We start from the raw sequence: 22,378 nt of genomic DNA on the forward strand, positions 1-22,378 counted from the left end.
TGGGAAATGTTCTGACATTTAACATTGGTTTCTTCAATCTTTGAAAGTTTATTTTCCATACACAAAGCCACTTAAACAGTACATGTCTGCTCTCAGCTTCACAAAAATGTCACCAGTTTTAATGGAGAGGCAAGTTAACCTATGCTTTTGAAATCTGTACTATTCAATTTACAGACCATTATTTGAGGACGCAGTGATTATAAATTCAATCTTTTTCAAGACTACCATAATTGTGGTCCAGCAAAATGTCACTGAGTGAGCATGCTCCATTTCCTAAGAGGATTAGTTCATGGCTGGAAATTTCTATCTGTAAACTCTCTGGCATTTATAAGATTTGCTTTGTTAGAATGAAGGATTTTATTTCACAATAATAACAGAATAACTATAAATGTCACTCTAACTCGCTTCAGCTCCATTGAGTAGTTTATTAGCAAGGTGAGGACAAGTCTCTGTTTAACAGCATTAATTGTGTTTGGCTTTCAATCCACAAACTTTGCCCCCAATATGCTAATGAGTCCATCACATACAAATAAAGTCATTAGTATCCTTATATGATCCAATGCGAATTGTAGCCTCCGAATATCACAGTTAACTGAGCCCTAATAATGCTGCACCAATTCAGTGCAACGGGGAGGCAGTGGTAATGTCACTGACCCAGAGTCAGAGTTATACAGCATGGAAGCAGACTCGTTGGCCTAACTAGTCCACACCGACCGTGTTCCCAAACTAAACTAGTGCCACCTGCCTATATCCCTCCAAACCTTCCCTATACATGTGCTTATTCAAATGTCTTTTTAACATTGTAACTGTACCTGCATCCAGGACTACGCTAATGCTCGAGAGCCGTGGGTTCAAATCCCACTATGGGCTGCTAGTGGAATTTAAATTCAATTCTTAAATTATTGAAGCTATCATCAATAGCCATATCGATCCATCTGGTTCACTAATGTACTATGTGGAAGTAAATGCTTTCCTACATATGACTCCTGATCCATCACAATGTGGTTGACTCTAATTGCCCTCTGAAATGTCCTATTAAGCCACTCAGTCCAAGGGATGTGGACTTCCTGTGCTTCCAGTTGTTAGCACTGCTGACTCACCACAGATCTGGGTTCAATTCCACCCTTGGACACCTGCCTGTATGAAGTTTGCACATTCTCCCTGTGTCTGCGTGGGTTTCTTCTGGGTGTTCCGGTTTCCTCCCATAGTCCAAGAATGTGCAGATTAGGTCGACTGGCCATGCTAAATTGCCCATACTGTCCAGGGATGTGCAGGCTAGGTGGAGTAGCCACAGGAAATGCAGGGTTACAGGGATGGGTCTGGGTGCGATGCTTTTCGAAGGCTTGGTGTTGACTCAATGGGCCGAAAGGCCTGCTTCCACACTGTAGGGAGTCTGTGATTCTATGATTCTACATCCAAATCCCATGGTAGAATTAAGAAATAGAAATTAACACCTTGGCAGGTAAACTGCTTCAGCCTTTTCCATATTCCTGCATAAGAAAGCTTGGGAACTTCAGAACAGGAATGGGAAGCAAGAAAAACCATGGAGGAAAGCGACCAGTTATATGAAGGTCAATCAGATGTGAATCACAAAAATGGGCATCAGGATTCTAAGGTAATGTTGAACAGACTTTTCAGGTCTGTTCCCGAGTCCTACCATAAAAAGGAAAGCTATCACTGGGACCTACTGGTTTTCAGTGGAGATCTTAGATATTCCTTGGTTGACTAATTGTCGATGTGAACTACATCAGGTGCACTCCAACAACATGGTACCAAATGATGCTGTCCTTCTGACCTTTGAGCTCCAAACACATCTAAAACTTGTCAAATCCAAGAGATTAACACGAGTTAAATAGAGTGCGATTTGTTTGGATATAGACAGATTGCCAGCTCTCAGCAGAACCAATTTCGAAGAACCAATCTTTGGAACGACAGTGCAATCCAAACAATTCATCATACCCGTAACTCCACTGATCTTAGTTCTCCCAACAGGATTGTCACAGCTTTGCGTGATTTTATTTGTCTATGACTAGAAAGGGAAATGCAGCCTTACCAGGACAGGCACCTGAGAATAACCAGGCCAAGAGTAACACTGGTAGAAGCAAGTGTGAGAATGGGAGTCCCTTTCTCACCCTCTGCACTGAGTATTGTCACTGTTTGTGTAAGCAAGTGTTGGTTCTATTTTTCATCAAACACAAGATGGCAATCTAAAGTCATAACCCTTCTGGCTGTGTAATGGATTGGGCAGATGGAAGTGGGAGGCTGTGACTCCTGATTATATCATAGTAACCCACCACAGATACAAAGCAAAGCTACGTTATGCAAAGTCTACAGGCTTACTGTAAACATCGCCTAAAGCTTCCTTGGTGACTTTAATCCACACCAATACACCAGGAGCTATATGGGACAGCTGAAATGGCAGTCAATACACAACACAGAATTTCTTTCCTAATTCCTAGCCTTTCACCACTAATTGGAGGCCATTTGCCAAGATTTAGGATACAAACCCTGTACCACCTTTGTCTACTGTGTAATCACAGCTAATTGTACCAGGCCCCCGCTATGAATGAGGGTTAAACACATAGGCACCTGTTAAAAATACCAGATAATACATAAATGACAATGGGCACCCAGGTTCAAGTTCCTCTGATCCCAGAGGTGTGTCATAACAGGTCAATGTAAAAGTACTCCTTTTTTTAAATGAAAAACTGAAATGTTTAACATAGGTGAGAAATAATTAAATGATTTTATGGAAGTTGTGAATGACAGCTATCAGAATGACATGCTGTTGTCCAACAATTAGAAGTAAACTGAAACATGAACTTTAAAACCCACTACCCAACATTCAAAGCGTACATCGCATGGATACCCATACCCAAAATTTTCAGAGTACATTTCACTTATGATGCTGCCAATACCAGAGAATTTTTCTTGAGTTATTTCTTTTACTTTCCTCCCCTGTCCATAATCTTCCCAGGATATAGTCCTACAGGCACAAAGAGCTCTCCAGCGAACGATCAGTTTATCAACACAATGAAGCTCTACATGGTGAACTGAAGTAAAGCTGGACCCTCTCCTTGACACATATTCGACACATTAAAATACAGTCCACAATTTCCACTCTTATTTATCTATTCATATCCAGTGTATTACTTGCCTTAGCTTCTCTTCATGCTCCTGCATTGTTATACTTAATATATCCCAGAGCTCTGCTCTTGCCCCCACCACCACCGATTTCTCACCTACACACAATCCTCTCAGCAATATTTATGCAAAGCAGAGTGTTAGTCTTACAACAGCCTGCTCTATCTCATCACCAAAGCTCTAGACTCCCACACTTTTGCTAAGATTTCAGATTGTTGATCTAATACCCAATACTGGAAAATCAGGAATTCCCTCCAATTAAGTATTGCAAACACGATACTCGTTATTTTTAGTTGTCACTCCAAACCGTCTCCACCCGCTACTAACTCTATCCCTCTCTCTGACGAAGAGCTGAGATTAAACTGGCCAGCATCTAACTGCTACATCTGACCCAGAGATGAGCTTTCTTCCTCATATATGTGCTAGCTCTAGAGCCACCTATTTCCAATTTTGTAATATTGCCAGACTTCAGCCCACCTCACATTGCTGAAATCCTCAATCACGCTTTTGTTATCCCGATGCCCCACAATTCCAATGCTCTACTGGCTTGTCATCCACATTCTGACCCCGTACACTTGGTCATCCAAATTTCCTTGACTTTTACCGAGTACCATCCATCACCCTTGTAGCTACACAGGTCAGCAAGCACAAGTCAAAAGGTCAGTAAACAGAGTTTGTAAACAACAGACGAAGATCACTTGGCCATTTACTCCCTGTGGAGCAATTCAGTCAGTCCCATTCGATCCCCATAGCTACACAGGTTTACTTCCTTTAAATACCCATCCAAATTCTTTTTGAAATCACTGACTGTTTTCACTTCCACCACTTTCATGAGAAGAGAGTTTCAAGACATTAGATGGAGTGGAAGAAAGTTCCTCTGCACATTATTAATCCCCACCCTTCCCCAACTCCCCTGGGTATATCTTGCCCAAAACCTTTATCCATGCCCTGTCAGCTACTGGGAGAAGTATTTGCTTGTCTCTGTTATCAAAGGCTATTTTAACCTCTCTCAAATCTTCCGTAAATCTCCTTTGCTCAGAGGATGATCCCAACCTTTCCAATCCAACCTTCCCTTTAAACCCCAAACTGTGGAACCATTTTGGCAAATGTCCGAATCCTCTGAAACGTTCTTCACATCTTTCCTAAAATATGGTGACCAGACTTGGACCCAATATTGTAGGCCGAACTACAGCTTTATTAAAGTTAATAGAATGTCTTGATGTTAAAATTTTTATCCCTGTTTTTGTTACCCCACCACGACCTTTCAGTCTCTATAATCTCCCCAATCCCACAAACCTCTGAGATATCTGCTCTCCTTCTTTCTGGCCTTGTCAGCATTGCCTATTCTCACCACAGCATCACAACGTGACTATGACTTCAGGGGCCCATGTTGTAAGTTCTGAAATGTATTCTCCACCCCTCTAACTCACTATCCCCTTTCAAGACTCTTAAAATATATGTTTTCAACCTAGCCTTTGATCTTCTGGCCAAATATTTCTTTTTATCATCTCGGTGCCATTTGCTTTGTTTTATAATGCTGTTGAACACTTTGGGATGTTTTACTATGTGAAAGGCAATGCACATTAATCTAATCACATCTAGAGTGTGAAGGGTAAATTCGCTGTTGGAGAGTAACTGGTGGGAAATCTGGTATCTTTTTGCTTCACCTTCTCCACAGCACTAAGACCAACAGCAGCTTCCCTGAAACTGCATTGACTGAGATCAGTTAAAAAAAAAGATGAGGGAAAGAATCCAAAATTACATTAATAACCACACTGCAATAACAACAGTATACACTTACAAGTTCAGCTTCCCAAAAACTGGTGTTATCTGAGAACCCGACATTTTTTGACCAATCAATATTTCAGTTTAAACAAGTTGTGCTGATGTAGGAGAATGGAGAATGCGTAAGAAAGTTAATGAATCCAATATGCAACAAGTTGATTAATATCAAGAGGGACCATTCCCCCAGGACACCCTGGTCCACTCCTCCTCCACTGCCAACATTTTCCTACACCCCATGGCATCTTTCTACACAATTGCAGAAAGTGTAACATCTGTCCATTTACTTCCTTATTCCTCACTATCCCAAAGCCCCAGATACACCTTTCAGGTAAAAAGTCAATTTAGAGTCATAGAGTGTACAGCATAGAAACAGACCCTTTGGTCCAACCCTTCCATGCCGACCAGATATCCCAACTCAATCTAGTCCCACCTGCCAGCAACTGGCCCATATCCCTCCAAAATCCTTCCTATTCATATACCCACCCAGATGCCTTTTAAATGTTGCAATTGTTCCAGCCTCCACCATTTCCTTTGGCAGTTCATTCCAAACACACACCATCCTCTACATGAAAAAGTTGCTCCTTCGGTCCCTTCTAAATCTTTCCCCTCTCACCCTAACCCTATGCTTTTTGTTCTGGATTCCTCCAACCCAGAGTAAAGACTTTGTCTATTTATCCTATCCATGTCTCTCATGATTTTACAATAAGGTCACCCCTCAGCTTCCAACGCTCCAGGGAAAAGAGCCCCAGCCTTTAGCTCAAATCCTCTGACCATGTACACTTCCCTCGATTTGGTCTACAGCTTACCAGGTTCACGGCTCACAATGTTGACTCCTCTACATCGAGGAGACAAAGCGCAGACTGGATAACCGCTTTGCAGAACATCTATGTTCTATCCACAAAAATGACCAAGCTTCGGTTGCCTGCCATTTGAACACACTACCATGTTCCATGGCTAATAGTTCTGTCTTGGATTTACTACAGTGCTCCAGTGAAAGAACATTTCATTTTCTGCTTGGAAACACTGCAACCTTGTGGGCTCAATACTGAGCTTGATAATTTTAGGGCCTGAGCACCTTCTCTCATGTCCCTACCCCATCACCCACTGATTATCACATGGGCTGCTACCACAAACAACCCTTTGTCAGCCACTAACAATTCCCATTAACAGCTATTCATTCTCCCAGGCTGACATTTACCCGTTCCTTCGTGTGTAAAATTGTTCTTCTCTCTCTCTCTCTCTGAGCTCCATCTCCACCTATTATTTACTCCTTCCCACTCCCCTCACTTGTTCTCTGGCATAAATATACAACCTTTCCCTAGCTACAGTCAGTTCTGAGAAGGGACGCTGGATTCGAAACATTAACGCCACTTTCCCTCCACAGATGCTGCCAGACCTGCTGAGATTTTCCAGCAATTTCGGATCTGGTTTCTGATTTCTAACATCCGCAGTTCTTTGGTTTTTAAAATCACCACTGACCTGGCCATGAATCTGAAGTGCTTTGCAATCTTGTAGTAATCTGGAGTCTCCTTTTCACTGGATTAAGATGTTGCATTTTTGCATGAACACATAAGCAGCAAGTTCTGAAATCTGGCCATGATCTGAAGGTTGCAAGGTTTCAGAGAATGTACCCGGATTCCATCAGCTATAAAGCACAGGTTTTGGCAGGCACAGTATAAACACAAGCTTTTCTTTTACAGTTGGCGGATTTTGAGCTGTCATGGGGCCAAGCACAGAGGCTTTGCAGATAAAGCAATCTGCTAGGAATCTGAGGAACACTCAAAACAGGTTTGTGACTCTCTTCAGGTTGCACTACACTCGTTTGGAGTTTTTAAGTGACATTTTTAAGCCTGCTCATCCAGAAGCCTTTAAGACATGGGTGGAGCTGTTCAGAACATAGTTGGATAAATACAATACTGCACTGCAATCCTACCCCACAATTTGGTTATAAATATATGCAACTTCCAATAAGCACAAAGTGAGCCACACTGAGACCCTCAAGTTCTGCATTACCAAGCAAAACAGTTAAAACTAGATGGAAGTTTCCTCGTTGAGGTGGACGGTTCATTTTCATACGTTTTGTCACCATACTAGGTAACATCATCAGTGAGCCTCCGATGAAGCACTGGTATGATAGTCCACATTCTTTTTGTGTGCTTAGGTTTCCATGGCCTCGTGATGCCATTGCATGTTCATCAACTAGCCACAAAAAGACATGACCCTCTCTCACTAGTATCCTTACATACAGATGAGGAACGACACCACTTTGACTGGGACAACACATCTATCAGAGGACAAGCCAAACAGAGACACGCACAAGAATTCCTAGAAGCATGGCATTCCAACAGGACCTCTATCAACAAACACATCAATTTGGATCTCATCTATCACCCTCTGAGAAAAGGAACAGGAAATGGCATCACCACCACAGGAAATGACATCACCAGCCCAAGGTAACCTAAACACAAATAGAAAGTGGGCCATAACACCAGTGCTTCATCAGAGGCTTGCTGATGTTACCAAGTATGGTGATGAAACATCTGAAAACAAACAGTCCAGCTCAGCGAGCAAACTTATATCCAGAACCTCAATCGGAGCTACAAATCTTCTCCAAACTCGCTAAAGTTAAAACTGACTGGGCAGTGCATTGCTTGTGAGAGAAAAGAAGTCAGTCTGGAAAATTTTTAACCCAATTCCTATAGGAAGTAGGCGGATGACATGCAGTTGCTTACAATGAACAGGAGTTGACCATTCAGTACCAAATACTGGATTAGTGGTGCTGGAAGAGCACAGCAGTTCAGGCAGCATCCAACGAGCAGCGAAATCGACGTTTCGGGCAAAAGCCCTTCATCAGGAATCCTGATGAAGGGCTTTTGCCCGAAACGTCGATTTCGCTGCTCGTTGGATGCTGCCTGAACTGCTGTGCTCTTCCAGCACCACTAATCCAGTATTTGGTTTTCAGCATCTGCAGTCATTGTTTTTACCATTCAGTACCAAGCCCAGGTCACCATTCAATTCGATGTCTGTGATCTTTTTCTTAATTCCATCTGCCTCGCTTGATTATGGATCTCCTAATATCTGCTTAAATTTTTACAAATTGCTCAATTAAACCAAAGCCCCATCACCTTTCTGAAGGCAAGAATTCCAGGTATCCACTGCCTTTTCTGTGAAAAAGTATTTTTGACAGTATTCCTGAAAACCCTGGCTCTAATTTAAGACCACACTTTTTGTTCTGGACTTCCTCGACAAGAGGAGACAGCTTCTTTCTATCTACACTATCAAATCCTACATATCTTAAACTGCGCTGTGATCCATGGTGTGCATGCTCACAGGTCTCTTCAGGTAGCAGAAGTGGATAAACTGGTTAAGAAGGCATAGGTGACACTTGCCTTCATTAGCCAAGGCAAGGTTTAAAAGGAAGAAGGGTATAAAATGTTGGTTGGGCCATAGCTAGAGTATTTTTGTAGTTCTGGAATCTAAATTATAGGAGGAATGCAATAGCACTGGAGAGGGAGCAGAAAAGATTTACCAGGATATGGGCTGGCCTGGAGGGTTTGAGTTGTGAGGAGAAAATGAACATATTGGAGATACTTTCCTTCAAGAGGAGATTAAAAGAGGGCATGATAGAGATGTATGTAATTATGACGAGAATGGACTGGGTAGACAGGAAGAAACTTTTCCCCTTGGTGGAGGGATCAATGACCGGGGGCACAGACTTAACAGTAAGGGGCAGAAGGCTGAGAGGATATGTGAAGAGAAACATTTTCACCCAGAGGGTGGTGGGAATCTGGAACTAACTGTCTGTATAAGGGTGATAGAGGCAGGAACTCTCATAATATTTAAGAAGTATTTAGATGTACACTTGTGATGCCAAAGCATGGAAGATTATGAGGCTAGTGCTGGAAAATTAGATTAGAATACTGTAGTTAGGTGATTGATTTTGAACAGTGCAGTTTCAATGGGTGCTGTAAACCTTATTATTATTTGTTTAATTCCCTGAGCTTTTTAAAATTTTAAATATTGGTAACTTTCCAATCCAATTGCAATTCCTGATCGGCAAGTTTTTTTGGATTTCTTTCACACAAATCTCACTGGTTTCTCCATTGTAACTTTATTCTTTCTTATATTAAATCCAGTACGTTTCCCTCCATGTTCTTAATTTGTTTTTAAACTTCCTTGCCTCTCCGGCATCTAGCTTTTTCCTCTATTGTGAAATATAAAATGTTTAGCAAGCTTGACATTTCCTGATTTTCAATTAAAATTTAATCTCTCTCTTAAGGGGTCCACATTACTCTTAGTTACCTTCTTGGTCTCAGGTTTTTTTCTCTAATAACCTGTAGTGTTGCGCTTCCCATCCCTTGCAAACATTTTCTTGTCGAGAAAGTGAGGACTGCAGATGCTGGTGCATGAAGGTGAGGGAGACGGTCAGACGGAGTAGTGATGGACAGGTCAGGAGGGCGGTGCCAAGTTGGAGGCTTGGGACTGGGATAATGTGGGGGGAGGGGAAATGAGGAAGCTCTTGAAATCTACATTGATCCTGTGTGGTTGCGGGGTCCCAAAGCAGAATACGAGGCTTTCTTCCTCTAGGTGTCGGGTGGTAATGGTTTGGCAGTGGAAGAGGCTCAGGTCCTGCATGTCTTTGACGGAATGGGAGAGGGAGTTGAAGTATTTAGCCACGGGAGTTGAAGTATTTAGTGGAGTTGGTGGGTGCGGGCGCCCCAGAGATGTTGTCTGAAATGATCCGCAAGGCGGCGTCCGGTCTCCCTGACGTAGAGGAGACCACATCGGGTGCAGTAGATGACATTGGGAGAGGTACAGGTAAATTTCTGACGGATGTGGAAGGATCCCTTCCAGATGCGGGGAGTGGTGCGGGCACCAGTTTTGCACATCCTGTAGTGGCAAGGAAAGGTGCCCGGGGTGGGGTGTGGGCTGGTGGAGGGCGTGGACCTGATGAGGGAGCCGCGGAGTGAATGGTCTCTCTGGAACGCTGATAGGGGTGGGGATGGAAATATATCTTTGGTGGTAGGGTCTGATTGAAGGTTACATGAGTGGTGGAAGATGATGCAACGTATGTGGAGGTTGATGGAGTGGAAGGGGAGGACGGGGAGTTCTGTCCTTGTTTTCTTGTACCGTGTTTTTGCAGATCTTATGACATCCCTATGGTGTTCTTTACTTCCCTCTCAGTGTGTGTCAGCGCTACTAAGTTTTCCCTTCATACACATCTTTACTTTTAGTCTTATACATCTCCCATTGACCAGAGGGATCCACACCAGAAAGGAAAGATCTTCTAAAATTTAACAACTGAAAATGCATATTTGGGAAAAGGCAATTCTGTATTTATTGCCCATCCTTAGTTGCCAAATAGACAGAAAGGGTAACTAGATAACATGGGACAGGATCACATATAGGCCTGACCATATGAGAGTGACTATTTCACTTCTCTCAGGAATAGTTATGAAACCATGGTGTTTTTACAGTAATCTGACAGCTTTCATTTCATTTTTATGGCACTATATGACAAATTATCAGATTTATGGAGTTCAAATTACACACTTTCCACCTGTAAAAGAGAAACAGAAGTTTTGTGTTGACTTAATCTGATGACAGGTCACCACGACCTGAAACATTAAAACCATTTCTCTCTCCACAGTCTCTGCCAGTACTTCCAGTAAATTTTTAATGTTCAGTTTTGCAACATAGTGGAGTCGCAGGTATATAGGATATGAAGACGACATTTGGTATGCTTTCTTTTACTGTCCAGAGTATTGAATACAGGAGTTGAGAGGTCATGTTGTGGCTGTGCAGTACATTGGTTAGGCCACTGTTGGAATATTGCGTGCAATTCTGGTCTCCTTCCTATCGGAAAGATGCTGTTAAACTTGAAAGGATTTACAAGCATGTTGCCAGGGTTGCAGGATTTGAGCTATAGGGAGAGGCTGAACAGGCTGGGGCTGTTTTCCCTGGAGCGTCGGAGGCTGAGGGGTGACCTTATAGAGGTTCACACAAGATATGGATAGGATAAATTGACAAAGTCCTTTCCCTGGAGTCGGGAATCCAGAACGAGAGGACATAGGTTTAGGGTGAGAGGGGAAAGATATAAAAGAGACCTAAGGGGCAACTTTTTCACACAGAGGGTGGTACGTGTATGGAATGAGCTGCTAGAGGAAGTGGTGGAGGCTGGTACAATTGCAACATTTAAAAGGCATTTGGATGGGTATATGAATAGGAAGGGTTTGGAGGAATATGGGCAGGGTGCTGGCAGGTGGGACTAGATTGGGTTGGGATATCTGGTCGGCATGGACGGGTTGGACTGAAGGGTCTGTTTCCATGCTGTACATCTCTATGGTTCTATGACTCATTGCAGCTTCTGCACAATGTTGCTTTTCTACACATAGTGGGATGGGATCACTAAACTTCTGGGCTTTCAGCTTCGGACTATAACTGCTAAAGAAAAACAATGTAGTAAGTTAGGGTTAAGACATTTAGGGTCCCGAATTTCTCAGGACTCCCTTGGACTCCTGGAACCCACAGGAAAATGGCCCAACTTCTCACAGAATCCAAGACTTGGCATTTGGGCTTGACAAGAACTGAATCCCTTCAGAGAGGCAGGGACTCCCTTTGGTGGTAGTTCCTGCTTCCTCGCTTCAGCAAATGGCCTGGTGAAATGTTGCAGTCTGACACATGGAGGAAGATGAGCCATAGTGCACTCCAGGTGGATGTCAATTGTAAACCAGCTCCATGATACGGGAACAAATATAGGAGTGGGATTGACAGGTCTACCCAAGGGTCAAATTGTCTCCTTGTGATGATTTTTTTATTTATTTATTAGATAGATATACAGCGCAGGCAAATAATTCCCTGTCACATGGATGTGCACTTGTAAAGCCACCAAGACAACCCAGACAGCCTGTCGTTGTGTTTTTATTTTAAACAACACCTTTGAAGGCAAAAACTGAACACAAAAAGTTTAAATCCAGATTTCCACATTCAAACTATATTTTCGGTAATGGTATTGCTAAAATCCTCAGTGGATAAAGAATATTCAATCACACTTTGAGAGAAAATAAATGGCGAACTGGGAAAACTAAAACAGAAACGATTAAAACACTCAGCTTGAGTCTGTCAGAATTTGAAGAGAGAATAGTCGGCTGAATGTTTCAGTTTGGGATCTCTTCATCCTTAACTCAACCTATTTATTTTTCTTCCCAGATGCTGATAAGTTATTTCCTTTGCATTCAGTAAAGGGACAGCTCCTATTGTTCCACTCAAAGTACAGGCTCTGGCAGGAGAACATCAATCTTGTCACCTGACGTACTTATAATATCAGGTCCAATAAACCTTCAGAAAAGAAGTGGTTCCCAGTAAACCTAAATTATTCCGATATATTTAGATTAGATTCCCTACAGTGTGGAAACAGGCCCTTCGGCCCAACAAGGCCACACCGACCCTCCAAAGAACAACCCAACCAGACCCACTCTCCTACATCTAACTCTATGGGCAATTTAGCATGGCCAATTCACCTGACCTGCACATTTTCGGATTGTGGGAGGAAACCGGAGCGCCCAGAGGAAACCCACGCAGACACGGGGAGAATGTGCAAACTCCACACAGACAGTTGCCTGAGGTGGGAATTGAACCCGGGTCTCTGGCGCTGTGAGACAGCAATGCTAACCACTGTGCCACCGCGCGTGGTATGATTCTCGTTTTGGGTCTTCTACGCAGACTTGCGAGAAATCCCGGGTTCAAATCCGGACGACTTGTGCAAAAGTGCCCGATTAATTTTCTCAAAAAGCACCTTTGTTAAATGAGGTTGGGCTCTCTGTAGAACGAATGGGGCAGAGAGCAGGGAAATGAAATGATTGGAGATAGCGTTGAACAAGTTGACGTCAGTGGTGCGGTGTTTGAGGAATGTCAAGCGATGAGGGTAGATTGGAAAATTGGGACAGCTCTTTATTGTGTTATACTCTGACAACACATCACCTCAAATCTCCTACCAGTGGTAAGATCTGTAATCACCATTAATTCACTGTACTGATATGTAGGTTAAGTATCCGCACACGCTCCTAGATTTGGAGGCATGGAGTTATGTCTGTGCTTCTGGATGTTTTTGACAGTTCGCGGAGGCTGGTTAGATTTACACACCTACCTCCAATTTTGCATCCAAATCCGCATCAGATGCCACCACATGCTCATCTTCTTTCTTCCCTGTTGCTTTAATAAGCACCTGCTTTGTCTTCCAGTATTTTTTCTGCATCTGGCTCACCACAGATTTGTCATCATTGAGGACATGCCGGTTAAACCTCTCTCCAGAATACCTAATGACAACAACATCCAGTTACTTGCAGTTTCAATAACCCCAAAGTACATTCTCTCCCCCCAACTTACAGCTTCTGAACTATGACGTGTTGGTGAACTTTGCTTTAAATCTTAGCAGCATAATATCCCAACAGGATGCTCGATTCTATCTTCAATTCACGTATTTTGGCAGCTGAACCAACTAACAATAATGAGAAATAAATACTCTAATAAATGTTTTTCAATCTCTGGATAAATTGAGCTATATTTTGTGGTGGCCTGCATCTGAGCCTTGCCTCATTCAATAAGGAGGCTATTTGGTCCATCGTGCCTCACCCAGTTTTTCAAACAAGCATCATTACTTAGTGCCAGCCCTGCCCTCTTGAATGCCCCAACTGAATGAATACATACTTGAGTCAGTGAAGATTGCAGGAGGACCTGCCAGGTCCAGTACCAAGCATACATAGAAAATGAGGAGTCAACCTGTTGAAGCTACCAAACAAAACTACTTTCATCGTGGCAGAGTCAGTAGAATCCCTAATTCTGAGCCAGTAGCTCTGGGTTCAAGCTCCGCTCCAGCTCTTAACAGCCAAACAGGTTGATTAACACACTGCAAATCCTTCCTGGCCACTTGTGGCAGGTAACAAGAGTTGGAAAGTCTCCTTCTCAGCTAGGCTTGACACAGAGCAGCAACCCAAAAGCAATAACCTTTCAGAAAGATGAGCAACATGTCCCAGAAAAACGTGCTTTTGAAACACAGTCTTAAACACATGCTTTGGCTGCCTGATGCACCACTAGGTGTAGGAAGAGAAAAGCAGAGAGGCGGTAGCTTCCATTGGTGGAGATTTCTCTTTTTGTACAGGATCCCCACCCTGTTCATTTAATGGAAAAGAGGTTCTGAACTGTGGCAGTCCTTGCCCTCTGGATGATCTGAGTTAGCTGGGGCTGGGTTAAGCTTCTAAGGCCATTTTACAATCCATAAATATCTATCTATGGCATAATTATGATCTGATGACAGTTCGTGAATATGAGAACAAAAATAGGTATTTTTGGCATCTGTTTAAAGATTATTTCGGCGTCCTTCATTGCCTACAGGTAAATTGTTCACAATCAAGGCAATGAATTGGAGGTCTGGATCATTGTAAGCCCATCCTGGAAATGCAAGAGCTCTAAAAAGAATAGAAAGCAAAGCAGTGCAAAGTGAGAGAGCTGTAGGAACGAGAGAGGGCCAGACTGACAGAAGAGGTGGACAAAGGAGCAGCAAGGTTAGTGAACAACCAGAAGGAAGGCAGCTGAGATTGAGGAGAAACAACTCTCGAAATAATCCACACATGACAGAGCTAATTTCACTCCTGTAACTGGTTGTTTACAGCAATGTTTAATTCTTGTGATCTATGGATTATGGAACATCTTTATTCATAAATGCAAATTGACAAGGTGCAGATTCCATTCTTGTTCACTTGTGGTGGTGGTTGTGGTTGGGAATCAGTCTAAGCACAATTTTACACCTCCAACTGCCTGGTTTTGCAGAACACTACAAAACATAGAAACCTGATCAGTGAAGGTAACTGAGCTTTGTACCCGTGACATCACTTGAAGAGGAACTGAGATGTATTTGACTATCCAGGGCCCTCGTTGTTCAATATTGGACTACTGTCTAATATTACTTCTCTTGCATAATATATACTTACCCTTGATGACGGTCCATTGTGTACTGTCTCTGTTGTGAGGAACCTAAACAAACACAGAAGAAATTAGATACAGATTTTTCACTTACAGGACAATTCCAAAGGAAAGCCTTGCTTTTAAAGAGCATCTTTCACATCTCAAGACATTTCACAGCCAATAAAGGACTGTTTTGAAGTGTAGTCATTGACTGATGCAGGATACAGTCTTATCATTAGGACTTCAGTACAGCTGGCCTGGGAAATTACAACCAGTTGGACTTCACCATTTGTAAGAACCATTATACTGAATTGTTATGATTATATGAATGAAATCATATTAGGTTGCTGCATATGGCAGCTTATTAAGTAAATAATAACGGCAAGCTTCTATAAAAGAGCTCCCTCAAATGACTCAGTGCCCTGCAGTACTGAAGCAGTCAAAGCAGATCCCAGTTCGACCCCTTAGCGAGAGTGAATAAGCTCTTCTTGGTCACATCAGTGACAAGGTTGCTAAATGGATCTAAGCATTCATGAGCTGTAGAAGAGCATAGAGAGGAAAGACAATCAGTCTGGTCGTCTGTATGGCCAGAATTGGGCTCAGATGTGAAACTGCTGAAAATGTGTTGCTGGAAAAGTGCAGCAGGTCAGGCAGCATCCAAGGAGCAGGAGAATCGACGTTTCGGGCATGAGCCCTTCTTCAGGAATGAGGAAAGTGTGTCCAGCAGGCTAAGATAAAAGGTAGGGAGGAGGGACTTGGGGGAGGGGCATTGGAAATGCAATAGGTGGAAGGAGGTCAAGGTGAGGGTGATAGGCCGGAGTGGGGGTGGGGGCGGAGAGGTCAGGAAGAAGATTGCAGGTTAGGAAGGCGGTGCTGAGTTCGAGGGATGACCAAACTCAAAGACCGCACTTTCTCCCCAGACGTGGTTGACGATGCCCTCCACCACATCTCCTCCACTTCCCGCTCCTCCGCCCTTGAGCCCCGCCCCTCCAATCACCACCAGGACAGAACCCCACTGGACCTCACCTACCACCCCACCAACCTCCATATACAGCGTATCATCTGTCGTCATTTCTGCCACCTCCAAACGGACCCCATCACCAGGGATATATTTCCCTCCCCTCCCCTATCAGTGTTCTGAAAAGACCACTCCCTCCGTGACTCCCTCATCAGGTCCACATCCCCCACCAACCCAACCTCCACTCCCAGCACCTTCCCCTGCAACCGCAAGAAATGCAAAACCTGCGCCCACACCTCCCCCCTTACTTCCCTCAAAGGCCCCAAGGGATTCTTCCATATCCATCACAAATTCATCTGCACCTCCACACACATCATTTACTGCATCCACTGCACCCGATGTGGCCTCCTCTATATTGGGGAGACAGGCCGCCTACTTGCGGAACGTTTCAGAGAACACCTCTGGGACACCCGGACCAACCAACCCAACCACCCCGTGGCTCAACACTTCAACTCCCCCTCCCACTCCACCAAGGACATGCAGGTCCTTGGACTCCTCCATCGCCAGACCATAGCAACACGACGGTTGGAGGAAGAGTGCCTCATCTTCCACCTAGGAACCCTCCAACCACAAGGGATGAACTCAGATTTCTCCAGTTTCCTCATTTCCCCTCCCCCCACCTTGTCTCAGTCAAATCCCTCGAACTCAGTACCGCCTTCCTAACCTGCAATCTTCTTCCTGACCTCTCCGCCCCCACCCCCACTCTGGCATATCACCCTCACCTTGACCTCCTGCCACCTATCGCATTTCCAATGCCCCTCCCCCAAGTCCCTCCTCCCTACCTTTTATCGTAGCCTGCTGGACACACTTTCCTCATTCCTGAAGAAGGGCTCATGCCCAAAACGTCGATTCTCCTGCTCCTTGGATGCTCCCTGACCTGCTGCGCTTTTCCAGCAACACATTTTCAGCTCTGATCTCCAACATCTGCAGTCCTCACTTTCTCCTCAGATGTGAAACCCTCCCACACATTAAAACAACCTACTCACGCTCCTTCTTTGCACTTCCCCATGTGGATGAGATATGAGACAATTGCTAGCGCTGATGGAAATCTACCCAGTACAACTCCATGGCAGAGGAAAGAGAAGTTGGGAAAAGAAGGCTTCCATTATGCTGGCTTCATGTGATCAAGACTGGTTCACACACTGACTCATTTACATCAGCCTGACTACACTTGCACAGTGTCAGGATATCAGTGCACATCATCAGGAGCTTTCAAATTCTCATTCTTATATTTAATCTCTCCATGACCTCCCATTCCAGGTCTCTTCAATCTCCTCCAGACTTCACAGTCCAGTCTGAAGTCCTTAACTCCTTACTTTGGGATGGTCTCCAAACAACTCAGCTAGTTAAAACATTAATTCTATCCAAGGGGGCAAGTACGGCCTTGGTTTGATAGCTCACTTGAATGAAACCTTCAGACAACCCGGCACTCCCTTATCACTCACTGGGAGAATCATCTGGATCATGTTCATTTTCCACTAACATGTACGGTTTCAGTATCAAGATAGCTCCCCCACACCCCTTGCCAACACCACCACCCTCTCCTGAAGACGCAACCTTCTTCCTGAATCAGAGAACCCCGAAAGTGCTGAAGGAGGCCATTCGGCTCTTTAAGTCTTCACTGACCCTCCTGTGAGCATCCCACCCAGACCCAGGCCCTTACCCTCTCTCTGTAACCCCACATATCATCTCGCCTGCACAACCCTGGACGTTACGGGACAATTTAGCACAGCCCATTCATCTTACCTGCACACCTTTGGACTGTGGGAGGAAACCGGAGCACCCAGAGGAGACCCACGCAGACACAGGAAGAATATGCAAACTCCACAGACTTTCGCTCAAAGCTGGAATCGGACTTGGGTCCCTGGCGCTGTGAGGCAGCAAGGCTAACCACTGAGCCACTGTGCTGCCAGTTTTGAGGAGAAGTCCAGAAGCACTGTCTAACATTGGATACGTGGAGCACAAAATGACTTCCCACCCGTCACGCCTCGGCCAGCTTTTTCCTGGAGCAATCCAAAACACATCCCATGGTCCTGCTGGCCCCTCTCCAACCCAAGAGTTGTGCCGCCTTCTCCTTCTTTCACTGAACCACTCCCTGTGGTTAGAGTATCGCACGTGACACTCCAAGTAAATTTCAAACGTTGCAAATACACCATCTGCCGGCACCTTTTTAAAAAACCCAACTACATTGTAAGCAACAAACTCCTGGGGGAACAGCAAGTGTTGGGAGCATTTGTAAATGCTGGAGAAATGGAGAGGAGATAGGGAGCATCTGCACATGAAATTGTGACAGATTGAGGAACTGTCAAACCTCTGTCAGAAATGGGAGTTAGCTAATTGCTTCCCAACCCCCGAGGTATCACATTGAATGGGTCCGTGCCAAGAGGTCATCAGTCTTACATCCAAATTGTGCCCAATCTACCTTAAATTATCTTGGAAACTCAAAGTGCAATGCTGCAGTGGCGATACAAATGTTATCTTCCACTAACAAAATTCCGCCACCAACCCAAAAGCACATCTTGCTGATATTTGTAATAAGCAGAGTAGAACCATGCTCAACTTGCTCAGCTTGAAAACCCCAAAACAACATATCGACTGATTGGTGAGAGTCTGTGATTGGACAGTACTTCTATATCAGAACATCTAGAATTAAAACTCTAATGATGATCACAGGTGGCACGGTGGCTCAGTGGTCAGCACTGTTGCCTCACAGCGCCAGGGACCTGGGTTCGATTCCAGCCTCGAGTGACTGACTGTGTAGAGTTTGCACATTCTCCCCGTGTCTGCGTGGGTTTCCTCCGGGTGCTCCGGTTTCCTCCCACAGTCCAAAGATGTGCAGGTCAGGTGAATTGACCACGCTAAGTTGCCCATAGTGTAAGGTGCATTAGTCAGAGGGAAAATGGATCTGGGTGGGTTACTCTTCGGAGGGTCAGTGTGGATTTGTTGGGCCGAAGGGCCTGTTTTCATACTGTAGGGAATCTAATCTTTAAAAAAATTACTGTCACAAAAGCCCATCTAGTTCACCAATGTCTTTTAGGGAGGGAACTCTGCCATCCTTACCTGGTCTGGCCTACACGTGACTTCAAACCCACAGCAATGGGGTTGACTCTAAAGTACCCTCTGAAATGGTCAAGTAAATTACTTTGTTCAAAGGCAATCAGGAACAGGCAACAAATTCTGGTCTTGCCAGTGAAGTCCACATACTGTGACAGAGTAATGAGTGAAAAACAACAGCGGTATTAATCCTTGTGGAACATCACTTGCCACCTCTTGCCTGACCGAGTAACCATGATTAACCCCAATTCAGTATTCTACGACACAGCGACCTTTCTATCTGTTATTTCCCCAGCCTAAACTTCTCGTCACAATCTCAAATTTGCTATGCCACATCTAATCATGGATCTTTAATAATGTAAATGAATTACGTCAACACCATTGCCCCTATCTAGTGTTTTGTCATTCCTTCAAAGTATTCAGTTAGGGTGGACAACCATGACACAGCAGTCTGTGCTGACTACTCTCCACTGTATATTCAGATTACAGCTATTTAGAACATAATGGGTACTCAAACAGAAGGAGATATTTTTAGATCTGAGCCCCACCCAAACACCTTGTCTTCTCTTTTATTAAAGTTGACAGACCTGCTAACAAATTACTTTGTTTCCCAGCATCAGACATTTCTAATTTTCTAAAAGACACAATCATTGCAAATTTATTGATAGAATTAATCAAAGTTGTTACTGAATAACAATAACTTATTTAAATGCAGCCACACATACTTGTCCTGTTCTATATCCGGCTCTGAATGGGTTGATTTGACCCAGAGAGGAATACATTTAACAGTGGTATGATAGGGTGGAGAAATCATTCTTAATCCAATTTTCTCTCACTCTGACATGACCGTCCCCAGTGTTATAGAGAGAGACCTGTCTCCACTTGTACAGACACAGACCTGTCCCCACCAGTACTATGCCAGCATTATACACACAGACTTGTCCTTACCAGTACTACATTCCAGTATTATACAGAGACAGACCTGTCCCCAACACTACTATACCTCGGTTATACAGACACAGACCTGTCCTAACCAGTACTACATCTGTGTTATACACACACAGACCTTACCAGTACTGCACTCCAGTATTATACAGACACAGACCTATCCCCATCAGTATTATACCCATGTTATACAGACAAAGACCTCTTCTTAGCAGTACTGCATTTGACAGACCTGTCCATACCAATACTGTTATACAATGACAGACCTGTCCCCACTAAAGTATCCTAGTTTTAGTTATAGATTTATTGTCATCTGTATATATAAAAATACAGTGAGAAGCTTTCTTGCACAACATACACAAAATATCACCTCGCTCCAACCCCATTTTGAATCACTGAACATAATGCAAGTTTTTACTGCAGTAGAGCTAATCTTCCTCTCTTCTGCTTGTTCCTCCTCCGTTGCTCCTCCACTCGCTGCTTGACATGAGCCAGAGTCTCAACCCCAAAATGTTGATGGTGGGGAAATCAGCGATTATAATACTACTGAACATCAAGGGACAATGGCTAGATTTCTACTTTTTGGAGATGACCATTGCCTGGCATTTGCGAGGCCTGAATGTTAATCTCCACTTTTTAGCCTCAGCCAAATCTTGGTGTGTTTGAACACAGGCTGCTTCAATATCTGAGGAGCTGCGAATAGTGCTGAACATTTCACAATCACTGGCGAACATTTCCACTTCTGACCTTACGATGCAGGAAGGTCACTGATGAAGGAGCCAAAAATGGTTGGGCCTAGGACAGTACCTTAAGGAACTCTTGCAGAGATGTCTTGAGGTGGCTCCAGCAAGCACAACCATCTTTCTCTGGTCACTCATGACTACAACCAGGAGAGAGTTTACCTCTGATTCCAATTGCTTCAAGTTTGGCTAGGACTCCTTGATGCCATATTTGGTCAAATGCAGTGCTGATGTTAAGAACTGTCACTCTCATCTCACATGAGCAATCAGCTCTTTAGTCCATATTTGAACTGAGGCTGTAATCACTGGACCCAGAAATGTTAACACTGATTTCTCTCCACAGATGCTGCCAGATCTCCTGAGATTTTCCAGCAATTTCTGTTTTGGTTTCAGATTTCCAGCATTCATAGTCCTTTAGTTTTTAGTTTTATCTTTTAAGACCATACCTTATTCAGGAATTAAAAGAATGAAATTATTTTCATCCCATTTGGTGAGATTCGAACCCAGGCCCCCATAATAATACTCAAGTCTCTGGATTAGTGTTCTTATGGCAATACCACTGGGCCATCGATGTCCCGTCATCTCAGTCAGTGGGACAGTAAACAGTGCAGATATAGAGTCATACAGTACGGAAACAGACCCTTCAGTCCAACTCATCTGCACTGACCAGCTCTCCCAATCTGACCTGGTCCCATTTGCCTGCATTTGGCCCATATCCCTCTAAACCCTTTCTATTCATAAACACATCCAGATGCCTTTTAAATATGCCAACTTCCACCACTTCCTCTGGCAGCTCATTCCAAACATGCACCACCCTCTCAATGAATAAATTACACCCCTACCCCAACTATCGGTCCTTTTTCCCCTCTAACCTTTAATCTATGCCCTTTAAGTTTAGATTCCCCTACCCTAGCAAAAAGACCTGTAACTCTACATCAAGGAAAGATTAGATTAGATTCCCTACATTGTGGAAACAGCCCCTTCAGCCCAACCAGTCCATACCGACCCTCCAAAGAGTAACCCACCCAGACCCATTTCCCTCTGACAAACGCACCTAATACTATGGGCAATTTCCCATGGCCAATCCACCTGACCTGCACATCATTGCGACTGTGGGAGGAAACCGGAGCACCCGGAGGAAACCCACGCAGACACGGGGAGAATGTGCAAACTGCATACAGACAGTCACCCGAGGCGGGAATCGAACCTGGGACCCTGTTGTTGTGAGGCAGCAGTGCTAACCACTGAGCCACCGTGCCACCCCCTAAGTAGAGCCAAACTAGAGGCTGTGGAGGAAAAATGAGATCTGCAAGGTCAACAAAACAAATCATTCGAAGCAAATCAACAGGACCAAAAAAAAAGCAATCAGCTTTCTCATGGAAAGTTGACTGTTGTCACAAGGAGGCTGGAATATAAAAGGGAGGTTATGTTTCATTTGTACATAGCTTTTTTTGGTCAGTTCACATCAGGAGTATTGTGTACAATTCCGGACACAGGAAGGATATACCAGTTAGTGCAGCACAATCACTGAACCAATAGCACGAGACTGACACTGGAACGGTTACATTATGCAGACAGGTTACAGGAATGACACCTTTGACGTCAAAGTTCAAACAGTAAATTAATTAAGATGCTCCAGATATTAAAAGGAACTGAAAGGGCGGACAAAGAGAAATGGTTTCCTTTCGTGTGGAAAATCAAGCATCAGGGAACATGATCATAAAATTAGAGA

At 44.0% G+C, this 22,378-nt stretch overlaps 1 protein-coding gene across 2 annotated transcripts in view; it reads right to left on the reverse strand.

The window, feature by feature from the left end:
- LOC140481941 (islet cell autoantigen 1-like protein) overlaps positions 1-22,378 on the reverse strand; it is a 108,547-nt gene that overhangs the window by 73,287 nt on the left and 12,882 nt on the right. For both annotated transcript variants that reach the window (XM_072578678.1, XM_072578679.1), the window contains exons 2-3: positions 14,916-14,958; positions 13,076-13,244 (exon numbers count right to left, since the gene is read on the reverse strand). In XM_072578678.1, the coding sequence (XP_072434779.1) occupies positions 13,076-13,244; positions 14,916-14,932 (186 nt within the window). In that variant the 5' untranslated portion in view covers positions 14,933-14,958. The remainder of the gene's footprint in view (positions 1-13,075; positions 13,245-14,915; positions 14,959-22,378) is intronic.

The sequence above is a fragment of the Chiloscyllium punctatum genome, chromosome 10, assembly GCF_047496795.1.
Source record: "Chiloscyllium punctatum isolate Juve2018m chromosome 10, sChiPun1.3, whole genome shotgun sequence".
Taxonomy (NCBI): Eukaryota; Metazoa; Chordata; class Chondrichthyes; order Orectolobiformes; family Hemiscylliidae; genus Chiloscyllium; species Chiloscyllium punctatum.